The 19,141-nt window shown below is 43.1% G+C and overlaps 2 protein-coding genes across 7 annotated transcripts in view; both read right to left on the minus strand.

Annotated features, from left to right (window-relative positions):
* Window positions 1–303: 303 nt before the first annotated feature.
* Window positions 304–7,180, minus strand: LOC112068337 (ribosomal RNA processing protein 1 homolog B). 3 transcript variants are annotated; one of them, XM_070438114.1, is made up of 16 exons: window positions 6,973–7,180; window positions 6,556–6,638; window positions 6,318–6,375; window positions 6,091–6,176; window positions 5,889–5,950; window positions 5,594–5,723; window positions 5,265–5,329; window positions 4,927–5,153; window positions 4,534–4,759; window positions 4,397–4,416; window positions 4,146–4,289; window positions 2,782–4,040; window positions 2,344–2,520; window positions 2,152–2,222; window positions 1,746–1,962; window positions 304–387 (listed from the first exon to the last, which is right to left on the minus strand). In XM_070438114.1, exons 1-15 carry the CDS (start codon window positions 7,100–7,102, stop codon window positions 1,764–1,766), a joined length of 2,937 nt encoding a protein of 978 aa, XP_070294215.1. In that variant the 5' UTR covers window positions 7,103–7,180; the 3' UTR covers window positions 304–387; window positions 1,746–1,763. The 3 variants fall into 3 exon arrangements, with proteins under 3 accessions (XP_070294215.1, XP_023991216.1, XP_070294214.1); XM_024135448.2 differs by lacking the exon at window positions 304–387 and having other exon boundaries at window positions 1,557–1,954; window positions 2,153–2,222; XM_070438113.1 differs by lacking the exon at window positions 304–387 and having other exon boundaries at window positions 1,557–1,962.
* A 204-nt stretch (window positions 7,181–7,384) lies between these two features.
* The window catches only part of rsph1 (radial spoke head component 1), a 16,637-nt gene continuing 4,880 nt past the window's right edge, over window positions 7,385–19,141 (minus strand). The window contains exons 5-9 of one of the 4 annotated variants that reach the window (XM_024135451.2): window positions 8,832–8,967; window positions 8,572–8,643; window positions 8,290–8,397; window positions 7,648–7,759; window positions 7,385–7,518 (exon numbers count right to left, since the gene is read on the minus strand). In XM_024135451.2, the coding sequence (XP_023991219.1) occupies window positions 7,454–7,518; window positions 7,648–7,759; window positions 8,290–8,397; window positions 8,572–8,643; window positions 8,832–8,967 (493 nt within the window). In that variant the 3' untranslated portion in view covers window positions 7,385–7,453. Of the gene's footprint in view, window positions 7,519–7,647; window positions 7,760–8,289; window positions 8,398–8,571; window positions 8,659–8,831; window positions 8,968–19,141 lie in introns of all 4 variants that reach the window. The other 3 variants (XM_024135450.2, XM_024135453.2, XM_024135452.2) reach the window with 3 other exon arrangements.

Genomic DNA, 19,141 nt, shown 5'->3' on the forward strand with positions numbered 1-19,141 from the left:
TTGCATGTGACTTACAATGATGACATTGATCAACTTGGAAAGAAAGACCGCAACAAAAGTAGAATATGGATCAGAGTTTATTCCCCCCATCCAACATTCCTGGATCATCCTATGTAAATGCATATCTATTTCACAGCTCAAAGCTCAGCCTACGCTTGACCTCCAAACATGTGCATCTAATACAGACTTTAAGTCAGAGAACTTTTATTTATACGGAATCAGCTCTATCCCCCCCACATAGAAAATTAAAAGGATTTTAGTATCAACTTCATACAGTTATCTTTAGACTTCCAATATTCATAGAACAGATGGACAGGAAAAAGCTGTATAATAAAAAAATAAAAACTGTTGATGTTTACTTGGGGGCCACTTCCTCCAGCTTGGGCTCTGGACAGAGACAGAGAAAATGGACAACAGTCAAGGTATTGGAGTGGACATCACAAAGCCCTGACCTCAATCCCATGGAAAATTTGTTGGCAGAACTGAAAAAGTGCGTGTGAGCAAGGAGGCCAACAAACTTGATTCAGTTACACCAGCTGTCAGGAGGAATGGGTCAAAATTCACCCAACTTATTGTGGGAAGCTTGTGGAAGGCTACCAGAAACGTTTGACCCAAGTTAAACAATTTAAAGGCAACGCTACCAAATACTAATTGAGTGCATGTAAACTTCTGACCCACTGGGAATGTGATGAAAGAAATAAACACTGAAATAAATAACTATTATTCAGACATTTCACATTCTTAAAATAAAGTGGTGATCCTAACTGACCTAAAACAGGGAATTTCTACTAGGATTAAATGTCAGGAATTGTGATAAACTGAGTTTAAATGTATTTGYCTAAGGWGTATGTAAACTTCCGACTTTCAACTGCTTGTCTCCTAATGATGATAGTGTACTTAACATACATCTCGTTCTTGCCCCATCAAGAAACTCCATGTTTAACATCTTCTGGATTATTCTGCTTCTCTCTGGACATGCACTGTCAACTGTGGGACCTTATTTAGACCAGGTGTTTCTTTCTAAAATCATGTCCAAACAATTGATCTGGCCAAAGGTGTAGTGACATCACGGATGATCAAAGGAATTTGGATGCACCCAAGCTCAATGWGGAGTTCAATAGCAAATGGGTGTGAATACATATTTAAATAATTTCAAACATGTTTTTCACTTTGTCCTTATGCAGTATTGTGTGTAAATGTTTTTTTAAATTTTTTAATCATTAAATCAATTTTCATTCAGGCTGTAACAAAAATGTAGAATAAGTCAAAGTGTTTGACCATGCTGTTGCTGTGTGTGTGCTTTTTAATTTGTTTTCAAACCTTTCCCTTGGGAGAAAAAAATGAAATACAAATGTTGATTGGGGATATGTATGACTCGTGGTCTTTCCTTACCCTAACCCTAACCCAAATATAAAAATCCTATAATCCCTCACACCAACACCCAAATCCTATATTCTTCGGCAAAGCAAGAACATAGTGCTGTTTAACACAAAAATGCAGTCTGGCTCAACACTAAAAGACTGACTGAAGAAGAAAAACCCACAGTTAGACAGGTGCACTAAAATGAGGGAGTTTTTATTTGAACACTTGCTCACCCACAGAACAGCAAAACATGGAAAATGTGAAAAAAAACATTTGTATATCAAGATCATTCTCTTCCCAACAGGGGAATCTGTGAATATTCAGTTTATAATTGTATTTTCCTGGTGGACAAACAGTGGGGGTGGGACGGTCATCTGTCTTACCAGTCTCCTCACAGAAGACTAGAAGAAGTCAGCCGCAGTGGGGCGTTTGGGGGTGGGTTTCAGGGTGCTCTTGGTCTTCTTACTGCTTTTGGTAAGAGAGGCCTCTGGGGACTTCAGGACCCCAAACAGGGGCTTCTGCTGGGGGTCAAAGGGCACTCGGGACGACCCCTCTGGACTCACCAGCAGGCTGCGGTCAGTCTTCCTGAACTCTGGGGATCATGAATGGGCAAAAAACAAATAGGAAAGTCTCATCAAAACTATGGAACGACATTGAACCGTTAAGAAATGAGGACCTGGAAACTAGATTATCACTGATAACAGAAGATATATAGGTCATTAGAAGGTKATTATAAAAGGGCTTGTCTCTCGTACGAGTCTAAATAAGGTGCTATCCTGCCCTCTAATACCTGCAGTTTTGTTTTTATTGAGTCCGAAGGTAACCTTCTTGGATTCGGACTTAGGAGTCCGACACATCTTCTGTGAAAGAAAACGATAAAATATCATGAGGATTTCACATTTGTGAACGGAAGTTAAGGACAGATGTTGAGGGAGTAACTTGATGAAATAATAGACTGTAGATATTGAACCAGTTRACTACCTTCTTCTTGCTGGATAGCGGTGTGCTGGGGCTTCCCTTGGTGGTCTTGAAGAAAAGGGGAGTAGGGATGGTGGCATGGTTCTGGAACGTGATGAAGTCAGACTCCGCCCCTGCCTTCTTGGGAGTCATTTTTTGTGTTTTCTTGGCGCTCACCGGCGTGGACAGCTCTTTGCTGTCCTGAAGAGATGAGGAAACAAAAAGGAATTTACCAAAAGTTAAAACAAGCTCATTAACTGGAAACCTGTTCAATGGCTGCTAGCGAACACAGCTAACTAGCGCTCATCTGCTTGACTTACGCTAACTAAAATGGTACCCATTTACTGTAGCTACTAACTTTCTAACTATTTGCATATTTTACAGATGGGGACAGCTATCAAATGTGTCAGGCTGACTCAACCTAGGCCTAGGAAGTGAAGTTAATGTTAACTTAAAACTCACGTTGCTCATTTTGGCTTTCTTGCCTCCAGCCATCCCGTTGACCTCAGCCTCGACCTCTATCACTACCGGGACCTTCCTCTTCTTCTTCTTCCCTTTCTTCAGGGGCGTGTCCAGGTCAGCATCTGTAGGCTGCTCCGCTGAAACGCTCTCCTCCACTGTCGTGGTCTCTGGCTCCTGCGCTACCCGTCCAGAGCTCTTCTTCTTCTTCTTGAGCGGGGTAGGTGTGGCGGCCTCCAGCATCTGTACCTCAGCGTGGATCAGTGTGAGGTTCGCGTCTGCTTTCGGCGGGGTTTCACCCTCGGCCTCCACGCTCTGTTCTTCAGTCTTGGCATGTTTCTTCTTCTTCTTGAGCGGGGTTGATGCAGCGACATTTGCTGGCTCCACCTTGGCGTCTACAGGAAGGACGCCTGCTTCAGTTTCTGGCTGCATTTCACCCTCAGCGCTCTCCTCTACAGCTTTGGCCACCTTTAGTTTCTTCTTTTTCAGGGGCGTGGCGGCGATGCGGAGGTCAGCTGGAGGCTGCTCGGCTGGTGTAGAGTCTGGTTCAAGGTCCACCTGTGTTGTGTCTGTCTCAGCGGTCCGTTTAACCCTCTTTCTCCTCCTCGTCCTCTTCTTCGGTGGGGTGGCCTCGTCTACTGTTTCTAACGTCATTTCAACTTCCTCTACGGTTGTCTGCTCCGCAGGCTCCTGCTTGGTGCTTTTCCTCCTGCTCAGGGTGGTAGTAGCAGTCTCAGGGGCAGACCTTTCTGGTTCTGCTACCTCTTCCTTCTCCTCCTTCGGTGCAGGCGTTTTGGACTTCTTGATATTTTTCTTCTTGGAAGATGTGGCGTCTGGTACCGGAGTCTCTGATTGTTTCTTCTGGTCTTCCTCCATGACTGAGACAGATGATAGGTTACCTACCACTACATCCTGTGGAGTTCCTGATTGGACCCCTGTCTCCATGGCTGTCACCTTTGCCTTCTCCTTCAGGAGAGCTGCTCCTGTATCGGTGCCCCTGGCTGGGATAGAGGGCTCAGTCGCTGCTTCTTTAGAGTCTGTCGTCTGCGGTGCAGAAGCAGGAGTTGTGTCCTTCTCAGCCTTCACCTCTGACTTCACCGTCACCCCGTTCTGCTCTTCAGTCTTCACCTCTCCAGTCTTCTTCTTCTTCTTCTTCTTCTTCTTTTTCTTGTTATTGGAGTCTCCAGGAGTCTCTGCTGGTTTACTGGCATCTGTTGCGGCAGTCTGGTCAGAAGTTCTTGCTTTGGAGTCTTTTTTCTTGCCTTAAGTACAAGATATCAATGATGTAAGAACAACAAATAAATGATGAAGTAAAAGAATAAGCTGAAGATCAAAGTCGATCATTTAAATAGAGGGGTTTTAGGTACCTTTCCATTTCTTGGCTGGTGAGCTCTCTTCCTCCTCCTCCCCGAAGCCTCGTCCCCGTTTCATCCTCTTTCTGCTGCCAAACATTTCATCATCATCCTCATCTGTCGACACCTCCTCTGGGTACTCATCCTGTGGAAAGACTCCTGAGAGAGAAAGAGAGGAGACAAAGGGAGAGAGAGAGACGTCAGCTTTCCTTGCACATCTATCATGGGGATACGCTGATGAAAGTTATGACCATCAGGATTCCTACCTTCACTGAGATCCCGGAGACTGCAGCAGAACAGAGGGAGAGGAAGAGGTGTCAGTCAATACACAAACTGAACCAACTCCTCTTCATCAGTGTCCATATCAAGGATTTCTAATTTACGAGTGTGTGTGTTTACTTACGTCTTGACGACTTTGTACAGTCTCTGTCTGTTGTGGCTAGGGGTGTTGCTGCGTCTGGCTAGCCCAAACAGCCTGTCCGCCAGGCTAAGGTAGTCAAACTGGAGAACAGGTCCGATCCCCGCGTCATCTGGCATCTCAGACTCAGAGTCACTCTCCAAATGAAGCATTTCGTCATCGTCTTCATCCTCCAGACCATCATCATCTTCCTCCTCAGTTGATACAGTACCTAAAACCACAAAGGAAGGTGAGAACAAGACTTATGGATTATATCTGGACATTTACAAACATTAGGCTTTGTGTCATTAATAAGATAATTCCATATAATGCAACATACTTGTGGTATTCAAGCTAAAGCTGATATATAAATTATGGCTCTTAGTTTTCAATGCCTACCGTTGGTCTGCCCTCCAGTGGTTTTCTTGAGGGGTCCCTTTGCAGTTTTTTTGCCCTTGGGGGGCTCCTTCTCTACCACCTCCTCTTCAGAAGCCTGTCCTGAGTCAGACTCCTCAGCCCCTCCACCTGTAGCCTTCACTTCCTTCAACAGGTCTTCGATGGCGAAGGGAGCCTGGTCCACGATGGCGCTGAAAATGCTGCTGCAGATAGCCTTGAGCAGGACCCGACTGAGAGAGGGAACGAGAGAGGGGGAATGTGCAGGAAGGATTGAAACTCAATATAAAAGGTAGAGGTGATTATCTTGACCCCTCCCCCCAAAAAGTCCCTGTAAAACTTACTCTTTCGTTTTAGATGCTGTTTTGCAGAAAGGGTCAATGAATGTCATGTTCTGAGCCGCTGTGAGCTGTAATCACAAGCAAACCACAACCAGTCATTCAACTGTGGTGGAAATGGAACCAATCAGCACACAACCAGCTCACTCACCCAATAGGACCACCTAACACCCAATCAAACTGACAGATCTTTATCAAACTTAAGTCTCATTACTTCCCTACCCTTAAAAGGTGGATTTATTGATTGATTTATTACCTCTCAATTACAACTCTAATCGTAAACAACAAAGTGAACCTAGTACATCTCTTGGGGCATTAAAATAACCCGTTGATACCTCAGCGGAGCCGACTGCAGCCAGCTCGGTCATATAGATGTCCAGTATGTGGAACTGTAATCCACAGGGAGCTCCGCTGGCGCTGTGGAGGACCTGGGCAGTCAGGAGCTCCAGAAACCTGGTCACCACACTGTAGAAAGACAAAACACCGCATTCTAACATCACAGGAAGCATGCATGCACAAAGACCTAAAGGGACAGTACACCCCAAAAATGTAAGTTTGTCAGATGTTTTCAAGTAAAGAAAGAGGGAGGGAGGGGGGGGGGATTTGGTCAAGGGTCAAAGCGTCACCCACCTGGTCTCCCATTCTTTCCTCTTCATCATTTCAAAAGAGTTCCTGAACACGAAACGAACCAGCTGTCCGTCAGAGAGAATGACAAAAAAGGATTTGTCATTTCTTCATGTACAAAAATTTTTCAGTTTATCCTCTAAACTATACATGATGATTTATTGCGTAAGGAAATACTGATAACATTTTGATGGTTGAATATGCTGACCTGGAAGAACTTATCCATGCGAAGCCTGTCAATGCCAGTCCATTCTCTTTTGATGGTCTGCAGGAAGGTCTCCAGAAACATAAACTCTACAAAAAAAAATCGATGAAAACCAGGAACAGATCTTAAAATTGGAGTACACGTTCTGTATAGGGTCTGTCAACACTCTCAGAACATTTTTTTTAAAGACAATATTGAATACATAGTAGTGCGTAAAAATGAGGCCTTACGGCTCTGGGTGGTCTGGAAGTTGTGCATCAGGCCAGAGATCTGATTCGACAGCTCCTCCTGTTGGCAAAAATCATGATCAAGCAACTTATAGTCCGAGTATCGTGTGTGTAGTCCGAGTATCGTGTGTGTAGTCCGAGTATCGTGTGTGTAGTCCGAGTATTGTGTGTATCAGTTCTTCTAGATTAACCTTTTTTTAAACATGAATGCAAATAAGTTGGGTCAGTGGCTACGCCTTACCTGAAGAAGTGGCTTGTCCTGCATCCACAGGCAATAAAAGAGTCCTTTCCATAGTTTGAGTAACTCGTCGCATTCAAACCCACCTGGAGAGAAGGCAAGTGCCGGTCAAACTAGATACAAAAATCACAACTATGAAAGGAGTTGGCAACATTGTTGCTCGCATCGTCACAATTTGCATTCCCGACCAAATGTGATCATTTTCTTTGATGCGTTACATTCTAAACTCGTTTATATCATTTTTCGTGCTCTAACGAGTCTACTGTTGTATTGTTAAAACTATATAAATCAAATTGGTTTAACGTGCACAAACGAATCGAAGGTTAGCTAAGCTAGGATCACGAAGAGATGAGGCAGACAAGCTGCGTGTGTGGAAGCCAAGCGCGTGGTACGTTTTTCTTGTAACCTCGTTAGCCTTACCTTGGATTTTTTGTGACCTAACACTAATATATTTTCGTAGCTTCTTGATGGCTTTTGTTCGCATGGGCTTCTCATTAGAAGCCAATCTTTGAGCGAACTGGATCGCTGGTTCTTGTTGTACCGGCGCCATGTTTCCAACAAATTAACGTAGAAACACTTTTTGCCTAGCAGTGACACATTTCTCTCTGCGCTTTCCGCATGCGTTTCCCCTCGTCGCATGATGATGACGTAACACCTAAACTAAGTATTCGTTACTCTGGATTTCCCCACAGGGCGGCAATATTAATTCAACTTTGACCCATCTTTTCTACCCTGGCTAAACCACACAGTCAATTGGGGATTTTTTATAATCACATCAAACCTTTTCATACTCAAATAATTCCTCAGCGACTCTTATTAATCAGACCAGTAATTATGAGAGAGACGTCTTTATTATTGAAATGTGTGTTTGCTGTGCGTAAGCTGTGAATCTGGCAAGGTCTCAGGTCTCTGGAGTGGGAGGTTTGGATCCCCCTTTCTCGTCTGCGGAGGCCAGTCCTTCTCCGTCTGTTGATAGAAAAACTATTTTAATTGATACATGTAAAAAAATATATATATATATTCCTCAGACATGGTACTCTCTTCACAGTCACACGTGATACACACTACTACAGGCTACGTAAGGGTCCTGCTCACCCGAGGATGGATCTTTGGCTGGGGTCCAGAGGGACAGGCCCGTGACAGCRTTGGGCTTCCACTTCAGGGCCATGGTGGATACTATCTCATCCTCCTCGGCATCCCCTCTGTCCTGTTGTCCATGGAGAAGCAGTAACAGAGGTCAAGAAAAGATTCCCTTTGGCCATTTCTGCCTAAAGCACCTTTATGCATCTATTTTTATTTTCTCTTCTATGTATACAGTTGGGATGTTTTAAGTGCAATGRCGTGCTGTAAGTGTTTTGCTGTCATTGTGTTAGATCTGTGTAGTGCTTCCTATTAGATGGTTAAATTGTTCAGAAACAGCTTCTTCTAAAGCACGGCAAGCCCCAAAACATCTAAAACTCCAGTGCACAACTCAGCCAAAAACACACAGAGAGACTAGAAGACGAACAGTGGATCCATGACTACTATTACAATGTAATGAAGGATGATAATCATGCAAGGATCTAGGTGTATACACTTTATTAAGAGACTAAGCCCAATAGCATTTTGGGGGGAAAAAGGTTATCTTTGTATCAATCAACCACTAAGGGGTGTCATGCAACAAATGGACACATGAAGTGGAACTACTATTCTACAACAAAGGCACAGCACAGCAGCACTCTGTAGTTGCTGTGGTACCTCCTCTCCTGAAGCCCCTATGGAGAAATAGCCCTCCCCATGGCCAGGGTAGGGAGACCTGGACTTCTGGGCTTTCCCATGTTTACCATTCTCCTCATCTGATGCAGGCTGGAGTTTTAGTCAAGAGAGAGAAGCGGCTCTCTGTTAAGTGTCTTTTGTCATGATCTCTTCCAGATACTTCAAACAACAAACATTTGCTCGAGAGACTTTCTGCTCTTGTACAGGTTGTTTTATCATATCATTGCAATTTCTGCATATGCAAATATGTGGTAGTGGTCATACCTGATCCACCTGTAGGTATTCTCCATGCTGCTCACAGCCAATCTCAAACACATACTTCCCTGGGCCTGAGGGCTGAAACACAAATGGCTGATAGTAACAGTTTATATATGCTAGTACACAATGATCTTGTTGTATGCTGATAAACTTGTAACTAAACATGTCATATTTGATTTGATCATGCTGTGTTTGTGGTTATTGTTTTCATTATTAAGGCAGTGTTTTTACTTTAATAATGTCAGATTCCTTCTGGGCTGACTTACATTGTTGTTGAGGAAGTTGCCCTGGTATCTGTGGTTCAGGTGGATGAATTCTCCTGCTGACTCTATCTTGCCCATCACCCACGTGCCCATGTACCTGGAACCTGTGTCGTTGTAGTGGTATATACCTTGTCCATTTCTGGTATTATAAAGACAAAGAGTGGTAAGATCAGGTGGAGGACTGTAATAGGAATATTTAATATGAATAAGTTTCATTCCAAAACGCTATACTGTATGTATAACCATTATCAGAAATGTTGGTAAATTAGCTTTTTTGTTTAAAGAACTTGTGAAAGAGATGTGTTTTTTTCACCACCTAATCATGGAATGGGGTTGTTCAATGATAGATGTCAAACAAATACATGTCTATCACTTGATGGTATCATTTCAGAGACAAACAATCACATGTTGTTGCAAAATGAGATATATTTGCCTCAGTAGCTAGGTTTCCATCCAATTGGTGATGTATTTTAATGCGAAAATTCAAAAATCCGCATAAAAACAATGTGAAAATCTTTCCACCAGAGATGTGTTTCCATTAAATTGACTTGTTGCAGATAAAAGATTGTGCGTGAAAAATGTATTTTGCAGTTAAAATACAAGTTAAGTGTGCTTCCATCCCATTTTCACTTCTACTGATGGTTTTGTCACTAAGCATATTGCGTTAAATAGCGAATGTGCCCACTCTAGTATCGACACGTGCGAACTACAGCTCGCAGACACTGTGCAGGTAGGCTAGTCTACATGATGAGATTATTATGGATAAGAGCGAGAATATTTTTATTTGTCAAACAGCAGTCAAGCATCGATCATCATGTCACCAGAATAAGACCCTGGATATTTATTGGAAAGGAGCATCAAGCTCACCACCGTGCACGTTCATCACCCTGTGAAGGTCATCACTGTGCACGTTCATCACCCTGTGAAGCTCATCACCGTGCACGTTCATCACCCTGTGAAGGTCATCACCGTGCACGTTCATCACCCTGTGAAGGTCATCACCGTGCACGTTCATCACCCTGTGGAAAGGCATCACCGTGCACGTTCATCACCCTGTGAAGGTCATCACCGTGCACGTTCATCACCCTGTGAAGGTCATCACCGTGCACGTTCATTCATCACCCTGTGAAGGTCATCACCGTGCATGTTCACCACCCTGTGAAGGTCTGTAGCCTAATAAACTGCATGCTTTCCCGATGAGTCATACCGGGAGGACCATACAACATGTCATCGTGTGACTCCCAAGTTTACTTCGATATAATGGTTATTATATCAATATTTTGGCATAAAAGCGTTTCCACCGACATTTCTCGCATAATTCATTTTACAGACACAAAAACATCCCACTTTCTCTAGCGTAGTTTGTTTTATTGACATTTGGAAAGTTTACCGACACATTTTCTGTTTTCCATCAGGCCTGTCGTGATATTTTTTATCCATCATGTACTTCACTGGCATAAAAAGGGGCCACTACTTTAGACAGTCAAACGTGACACATATTGTTTTTAGTAAAAAACTGTACAAATGATACATTTGTGACATCAACATTTAAAAAAATAAGATCTATATACATTTTCTTTTATCAATACAATAATATGAGATCTGGACTCTGTTCAAAAGTAATCCAGAGGCCTAACTCTAACCAAACACTATAGCATGAGGCTAGATTTYTGATGGTTTCGATTTGTATGTTAAAGATACAGGATACAAACATTCCATTCCAGCTGAACAATGGATATATAAACCCATTTTAATACACATCTAAAATCTACGAATACAAAATCTTACACACACATAAAGATACACATAAGCATTCATTTCTGATGAAAAAACACAAATGCGTTTTGGAAATAAACGCTTCAATATTAATTTAAGAATGATTAACACAATGTTTTGCATATTTATATATTTTCCCTTTATGTAATACACATGATTTTCAGTGTTGTTTGTAAACACTGGCTGATAGCCACTACACTAGACGATAAGTTTTGGATTAAACTCATATCGGTTGATAGTGATTGACACCACACTACCATAGACCCCATGCCCAAGAATGCCAAGGTGACAACCCATCCACCACGCTGACCATCAACACYGGGGCCCCTCAGGGGTGTTAAGACTGCAACTTAGTTAATCAAATGGCTACGCGTACTACCTGCATTGACCCTTTTGCACTGACTCTATGCGCACACACTGGACTCTACACACACACACATGCATACTGACGCCACTCACACACACGCTCATGTTACTGCTACTGTCTATTATCTATCCTGTTGCCTAGTCACTTTACCTCTACCTATATGTATATAGCTACCTAAATTACCCCTGCACATCAACTCCATACTGGTACTCCCTCTATACGGGGTGGCAGGGTAGCCTAGTGGTTAGAGCGTTGGACTAGTAACCGAAAGGTTGCAAGTTCAAATCCCCCTGCTGACAAGGTACAAATCTGTCATTCTGCCTCTGAACAGGCAGTTAACCCATTGTTCCTAGACCGTCATTGAAAATAAGAATTTGTTCTTAACTGACTTGCCTAATAAAATAAAACAAAATAAAGCCATGTTATTTTTACTTGTAATTCACTGTGTATTTATTCCTCTTGTAACTATTTCAATTTATTTAACTTGTTGTAAAATGACCTGTAAGTAAGCATGTCACTGTTGTTTATGAAGCATTTGACAAATAACAGTATATTTGATTAGTATATACTGTGACAGGCCTGTCACCAAGAGGCCAGTTAGACATTTCCTCTGCTTCTGTGCTGGATGGTGTCTCCCTGTTGCAACTTATAATTAAACCGGGATGATTTAGATTGACATTATCAACGACTGCTCTACTTTTAGTTCACCTGTAAATTCCTATTACAGGAACACAGAAAAAGGTTTGACTCTGTCATGTACAGTTGGCCTATTTCTTACACAATTAACTTTATTGTCACGGCAGTAACTACCTTTGATGATGTAAGGGAGTGAACTATATTCATAATAAWGGGTTACATGGAGAAAATCGAAGCTCTCTGAAATGAAAATGGATGTCCCTCCCTTCAGAAAAATATACACTGCTCAAAAAAATAAAGGGAACACTTAAACAACACAATGTAACTCCAAGTCAATCACACTCTGTGAAATCAAACTGTCCACTTAGGAAGCAACACTGATTGACAATACATTTCCATGCTGTTGTGCAAATGGAATAGACAACTGGGAAATTATAGGCAATTAGCAAGACACCCCCAATAAAGGAGTGTTCTGCAGGTGGTGACCACAGACCACTTCTCAGTTCCTATGCTTCCTGGCTGATGTTTTGGTCACTTGAATGCTGGCGGTGCTTTCACTCTAGTGGTAGCATGAGACGGAGTCTACAACCCACACAAGTGGCTTAGGTAGTGCAGTTCATCCAGGATGGCACATCAATGCAGCTGTGGCCAGAAGGTTTGCTGTGTCTGTCAGCGTAGTGTCCAGAGCATGAGGCGCTACCAGGAGACAGGCCAGTACATCAGGAGACGTGAAGGAGGCCGTAGGAGGGCAACAACCCAGCAGCAGGACCGCTACCTCCGCCTTTGTGCAAGGGAGCACTGCCAGAACCCTGCAAAATGACCTCCAGCAGGCCACAAATGTGCATGTGTCTGCTCAAACGGTCAGAAACAGACTCCATGAGGGTGGTATGAGGCCCGACGTCCACAGATGGGGTTGTGCTTACAGCCCAACACTGTGCAGGATTTGGCATTTGCCAGAGAACACCAAGATTGGCAAATTCGACACTGCGCCCTGTGCTCTTCACAGATGAAAGCAGGTTCACACTGAGCACATGTGACAGACGTGACGGAGTCTGGAGACGCCGTGGGAACGTTCTGCTGCCTGCAACATCCTCCAGCATGACCGGTTTGGCGGTGGGTCAGTCATGGTGTGGTGGGCATTTCTTGGGGGGCCACACAGCCCTCCATGTGCTCGCCAGAGGTAGCCTGACTGCCATTAGGTACCGAGATGAGATCCTCAGACCCCTTGTGAGACCATATGCTGGTGCGGTTGGCCCTGGGTTCCTCCTAATGCAAGACATGCTAGACCTCATGTGGCTGGAGTGTGTCAGCAGTTCCTGCAAGAGGAAGCATTGATGCTATGGACTGGCCGCCCGTTCCCCAGACCTGAATCCAATTGAGCACATCTGGGACATCATGTCTCGCTCCATCCACCAACGCCACGTTGCACCACAGACTGTCCAGGAGTTGGCGGATGCTTTAGTCCAGGTCTGGAGGAGATCCCTCAGGAGACCATCCGCCACCTCATCAGGAGCATGCCCAGGCGTTGTAGGGAGGTCATACAGGACGTGGAGGCCCACACACACTACTGAGCCTCATTTTGACTTGTTATAGGACATTACATCAAAGTTGGATCAGCCTGTAGTGTGGTTTTCCACTTTAATTTTGAGTGTGACTCCAAATCCAGACCTCCATGGGTTGATAAATTGATTTCCATTGATAATTTTTGTGTGATTTTGTTGTCAGCACATTCAACTATGTAAAGAAAAAAGTATTTAATAAGAATATTTCATTCATTCAGATCTAGGATGTGTTATTTTAGTGTCCCTTTATTTTTTTGAGCAGTGTATTTTTCCAAAACCCTCCCTGATTTAGGGGGATCTTTAAATTAAAGACCCAGGCAGCCTCTCGTTTTAATAATAAATTGTCGAGGTCACCCCTCTCCTAGGGAGGGTGACATGTTCGATGCCAATATAACGTAGAGACGAAATCGAGGGTTTCTTCCAAAAAGTGGGCCGCAACTGAGTAAGTCGAGTTTTTACGATGCTCCGAGATACGTACTTTTAATTCGCGCTTTGTTTTACCCACATCATTTTTACCACAAGGACAAGTTATAAGATAAATAACTGCCTTAGTGGAGCACGTGATAACACCTTTGATTGTTTCCCTGTTTGGGGGTGTTTGAAGGATCTATATTTATAAGCCGTTACACTTGTAGTTTCCATCCAGTAGGGCGCAAATAGACGCTGTGCAGGGTATCTTGGGGTGTTAAATCAGAGTTTACCAGTTCATCTCTGAGGTTCTGCCCCGCGAGAATACGACCAAGGGAAGGTCCGAAAACACATTACCGATACTGTCATCGGATCTTAGAATGTGCCAATATTTGTGAACGTTCCCTTAAATTTGTTCAGAGCACTTTGAATAGCGGGTAGTTAGAACGCAAGAATGCTTATTTTTTGCTTGTGTTTTGTTTTGAATTTTCTCAATGACAGTATTAATCTGAACATTTTTATACCCTCTGTTCAATATGCCTTGTGTTTAGTCACGACAGACAAAGATATATAGTTAAGCAAACTTTACTAGGCATGTTGTCAACCAGCACATTAATAATGTAAGTAACAACTGGTTTCCGTTTCCTGTGTAACATCAATATTGCTACACCCCCTCTCCTTAAATATTCTTTGAGTTTCAGCCATATTTGTGTCGAAATCGGATTGTTTTTTACCAATTATTTTTGATTCGACAGAATTGGCTGTTGGGCAAACTGTTTTTTCAAGGGAAGCGGGTGACAACTATCAGCCCTCAACAAACTGTTATGATCAGTAGGTTTCCTGTATAGATCAGTGTATAGAACATTATCTTCACACAAGATCAGAAGATCAAGAAAACTGATTTTGACGTGTATCAGATTGCATTAGTAAATCTCAGATGCTCACAACAGGAGTTAAGAAAAGCATGAGCCTGGAGCTGTTTTGCATCACCCCTCCATTCAACAAAAAATATCTCAATATACCGTTTCCAAACAATGATTAGGCAAGAAAACCTTTTTGAGAGGATTGAAAATAGACTGTTTCTCCATGTAACCCACACACACATTAGCATAGTTAGGAGCCATATGGGATCCCATAGCAGTACCCTCGTCTGAATAAGAAATCATTTAGAAACATGAAGTAGTTGTGTGTGAGTACTATTTCAGCAATGGTTAATATGCATGCACTAGAAGTTAGTTCATTAGGGTCACGTTGCAGAAGAAAATGTTCCATAGCTTCAATACCGCCCTCGTGTGGAATATTTGTGTATAACGACTCAACATCAAAGTAACTAACAAAGTATTCTCAGGGAGAGGATGAAGAGATTCAATAATAGAGATCATACTGCTAGTGTCCTTTACTAAGGAGGGGAACTATTCTGAGACCATACTGCTAGTGTCCTTTAGGAGGGGAGCTGTTCTGAGATCATACTGCTGGTGTCCTTTACAAAGGAGGGGAACTGTTCTTGAGACCATACTGCTGGTGTCCTTTACTAAGGAGGGAACTGTTCTGAGACCATACTGCTAGTGTCCTTTTACTAAGGAGGGGAACTGTTCTGAGACCATACTGCTGTGTCCTTTAGGAGAGCTGTTTGAGATCATACTGCTGGTGTCCTTTAGGAGGGGAGCTGTTCTGAGATCATACTGCTGGTGTCCTTTACTAAGGAGGGGACTGGTTCTGAGACATACTGCTGGTGTCCTTTAGGGAGGGAGCTGTTCTGAATCATACTGCTGGTGTCCTTTACAAAGGAGGGAGGCTGTTTCGAGACCATACTGCTGGTGTCCTTTAGGAGGGGAGCTGTTCTGAGATTCATACTGCTGGTGTCCTTTAGGAGGGAGCTGTTCTGAGATCATACTGTGGTGTCCTTTAGGAGGGGAGCTGTTTCTGAGATCATACTGCTGGTGTCCTTTACAAAGGAGGGAGCTGTTCTGAGACCATACTGCTGGTGTCCTTTAGGAGGGGAGCTGTTCTGAGATCATACTGCTGTGTCCTTTAGGAGGGGAGCTGTTCTGAGACCATACTGCTGGTGTCCTTTACAAAGGAGGGGAGCTGTTCTGAGATCATACTGCTGGTGTCCTTTACAAAGAGGGGAGCTGTTCTGAGATCATACTGCTGGTGTCCTTTACAAAGGGGAGCTTTTCTGCGAGTGGTCTATAAAAAAGTCAACAAAGGTCGATAGAGGGGCCGTACTGCATCAATGCCCGCTACAATAGGGCACCCTGGAGGTTTTGTAACATTCTTGTGTAAATTCGGCAAAGTATAAAAAGTGACAATTTTAGGGTTGTTGAATAGCCAAAAGTCGGGTTCTTTTTTGGTTTATCTGACCAGAACTTAAACAACCCATCTAGGACAGTAAAGATCATGTTCTGAGATTGAGCAGTGGGGTCACTTCTGAGTTTCTGGTAAAAGGTGTTGTCAAACAGTTGTCTATGACACTCATTTACATGAACTGTCCTATCCATGAGTACAACCGACCCGCCCTGTAAGGACTGACGTATCGGATTGTACCACCGACCCACCCTTATCAGCAGGCGGGTAAAGGACTGACGTATCGGATTGTACAACCGACCCACCCTTATCAGCAGGGCGCCGTAAGGACTGATGTATTGGATTGTACATCAAGCAAAGCTTGTTTTTCATTCTGAGGTAAAATATGGAAAGATATGTACTCCTGTTTGTTCTTAAGGAGATTAACATATTTTTTCAACAAATCTGCAATATGTCTCGTATAGAGTGATTGCGATTGGCTGGAGGTAAAATAACTCTTATTTCTGAAAAGGAGTTGGAGTATGTGCATGTGAGCAATTTACATGTTCAGTGAAACATCACGATTAGGGAGTAAAATATTCCCTTAAACGGATGTTTAAAAAAAAAAAAATGTTTTTAACTTGTCTACCTTAAAACATAAAATCGTTTGCACTGAGTTGTAGGCACTAAAGATAACCCTTTATTATAAGCAAGGAGATATGGGCAGGGCTCAATATCTTGCTTGATAAAATTAAAGACACTCAATCCCGTGGGTTCTGGGACCATGTGAACGGTCTCCTCTGCCTCTGGTAGTCGTTTCTTCTTACCCCGTCGGTGCGGCATCTCGTCGGTGCGCGTGCCTGCGGGCCACCTCCGCCCTACCATCGGCCCAGTCTCTCGTTGGATAAAAAAACTGGCACTAAAGCAGATGGTTGTAGAGCGTTGTCAGACGGGGGGATAAAAGTAAACGGCATCCCTCCTGCGTCTGTCAAGTAGAGGAGGAGCAGGACCTGGTTTGTCAGGGTTTCTAAGTAGACTTTGTCCTCGGCCTTGTCTTTTTTGTCTTGGTTGAATTTCTTGATTTAAGTCCTATATTTCTGTGGACAACTTGTCCTGGAGCGCTTGGTTAGTTTTCATCAGTTCATTAAATATGCCATCATCATTAACAGCTCCTTGCAGAGCTGTGCATTTCTCTTTAATTGTGTTATCCATTTCAATAAAATCATTTTTCAACGGGCCAACAATAATGTCATTAAATCAATAGATTAATTTGTTCAGGATGGCACACCAGCGCTCACAGAAATCATCTTGCGTTGTCCCAATAATGGTATTTTTGCCACCTGAGTCCCCGTGGAATAATGCCTTGACGCACATAATCACTAGAGTGACTATATGTAGATGCATTCTCGTCTGGCGCTTAGATAAATTTAACAGTTCTTTCGAGAGGTCAGAATTACCCCCCGCATGTCAAACGGGGCTCCGATACAATTATCTTATCACGTTCCCTTTGGCTATATTCAAAGTAATCTTGTTTGGGTCTTTGACCAGTGTCAGGGAAAATAATTATAATTCGTCATCGTTTTTAGAGCTTTTTGTCGGTAGGGTGCCGTTTACTGCGGTAACAGAATAATCTAGAGGCGAAAGAAACGCACAACTATTTAGGCGATTGCTGGCTAGCGGGTAGAACACTTTAAAAAATAAAGGAGAGTCGCACACTCTAGGAGCTCAGATGCAAAAATATTTATGTCCAACGTTTCGACAGACAAGCTGTCTTCATCAGGGTATAATGACAAACACTGCGAGATGACTCATTTATATAGTGTCAAAAGACACACACAGGTGTCTGTAATCATGGCCAATAGTGGCCTATATCATTGGTTAATTATCATATATTAAAATAGCATACAAAAAACATTATATATATATATATATTGGGGGGATTGGGCATCCGCGCGTTGCAGGGGCTGCCGGATGCATGCTACGCCATTGTTATAACTTATATATTAATTATGACTATACTGAACAAAAATATCAACGCAACCATGCAAGTGTTGGTCTCATGTTTCATGAGCTGAAATAAAGATCCAGAAATGTTCCATACACACAAAAAGCTTATTTCGATTTAAAAACATTGCACAAATTTGTTTACATCCTGTCTGTAGTGAGCATTTCTCCTTTTCAAGATATTCCACCCCCTGACATGTGGCATATCAAGAAGCTGATCAAACAGTGCTGGGTTATGATCCTGAGGCCCATTGTCGTGCCATTACTCCACCGGGCATCACCTCATGTTTCAGCATGACAATGCACGGCCCAGAATCTGTACGCAATTCCTGGAAGCTGAAAATGTCCCAGTTCTTCCATGGCCTGCATACTCACCAGACATATCACCATTGAGCATGTTTGGGATGCTCTGGATCAATCTGTACAACAGCATGTTCCAGTTCCCACCAATATCCAACAACTTCGCACAGTCATTGAAGAGTGAGACAAAATTCCACAGCCACAATCAACAGGTGTTACACTGCATGGAGCAAAATGGTGGTCACACCAGATACTGACTGGTTTTCTGATCCACCACCCCCACCTTTTTTTTTTAAGGTATCTGTGACACAGATGCATATCTGTATTCCCAGTCATGTGAAATCCATAGATTAGGGCCTGATGAATTTATTTAAAATGACTGATTTCCTTATTCCTGTAACTCAGTAAATTCGTTGAAATTGTTGCATGTTGCGTTTATAAATTTTGTTCAGTGTGTACATCTAAATGTGTCAAATAAATTATATCCAGCTTAGGGCTCCAGCTATGCATTTGATTACTCTACCCAGGCCGATTGCTTCTGCCAAATTTAAGCGATCGGCCCTGCCCGAAACCAGAAATAACTTCCTTCCATTAGTAAATCCATTAGCTCTCCTCTCTGTCTGTCACTCGCTCCCTGCGCACAGCATGCCGCTCTGCTCATGACGGGCTCTGAGTCTGTAAGGTCACGGTTCATGAAATCCACTGCCTCCCTCTCTCTCTCTCTTCTCTTCTCTTTTCTCTCTCTCTCCTCTCTCTCTCTCTCTCCCGTGTTTGTGTGGGGCGTTGGTTTCCATCTCGGCCTTGATTGTCTGCGCAGCTGGAATCACTTATCTTCCCTTTTATATGTTCTGTAACCAGTGTTTCTTGTTGTCAGATCCGTTGTTCTTCCCTGAGGTTGTGTCGTGTGTCCGTGCTCATTCTCTTCGCCGCCCTTTGTGTGGATTATCTTCTGTGCTCCTTGCCTACCCATCCGG

This window comes from Salvelinus sp. IW2-2015, unplaced genomic scaffold, assembly GCF_002910315.2.
Source record: "Salvelinus sp. IW2-2015 unplaced genomic scaffold, ASM291031v2 Un_scaffold463, whole genome shotgun sequence".
In the NCBI taxonomy this organism is placed as follows: domain Eukaryota; kingdom Metazoa; phylum Chordata; class Actinopteri; order Salmoniformes; family Salmonidae; genus Salvelinus; species Salvelinus sp. IW2-2015.

Bases quoted from the DNA above. Each gene is read 5' to 3' on its own strand.
- LOC112068337 (XM_070438114.1), bottom strand. From the start codon at position 7,102: ATGGCGCCGGTACAACAAGAACCAGCGATCCAGTTCGCTCAAAGATTG. The intron at 4,760-4,926 runs GTAGGCATTGAA...TTGTGGTTTTAG, and splicing joins CACTGGAGGGCAGACCAACG to GTACTGTATCAACTGAGGAG. The intron at 4,417-4,533 runs GTAAGTAAACAC...GTTCTGCTGCAG, and splicing joins CTGTACAAAGTCGTCAAGAC to TCTCCGGGATCTCAGTGAAG.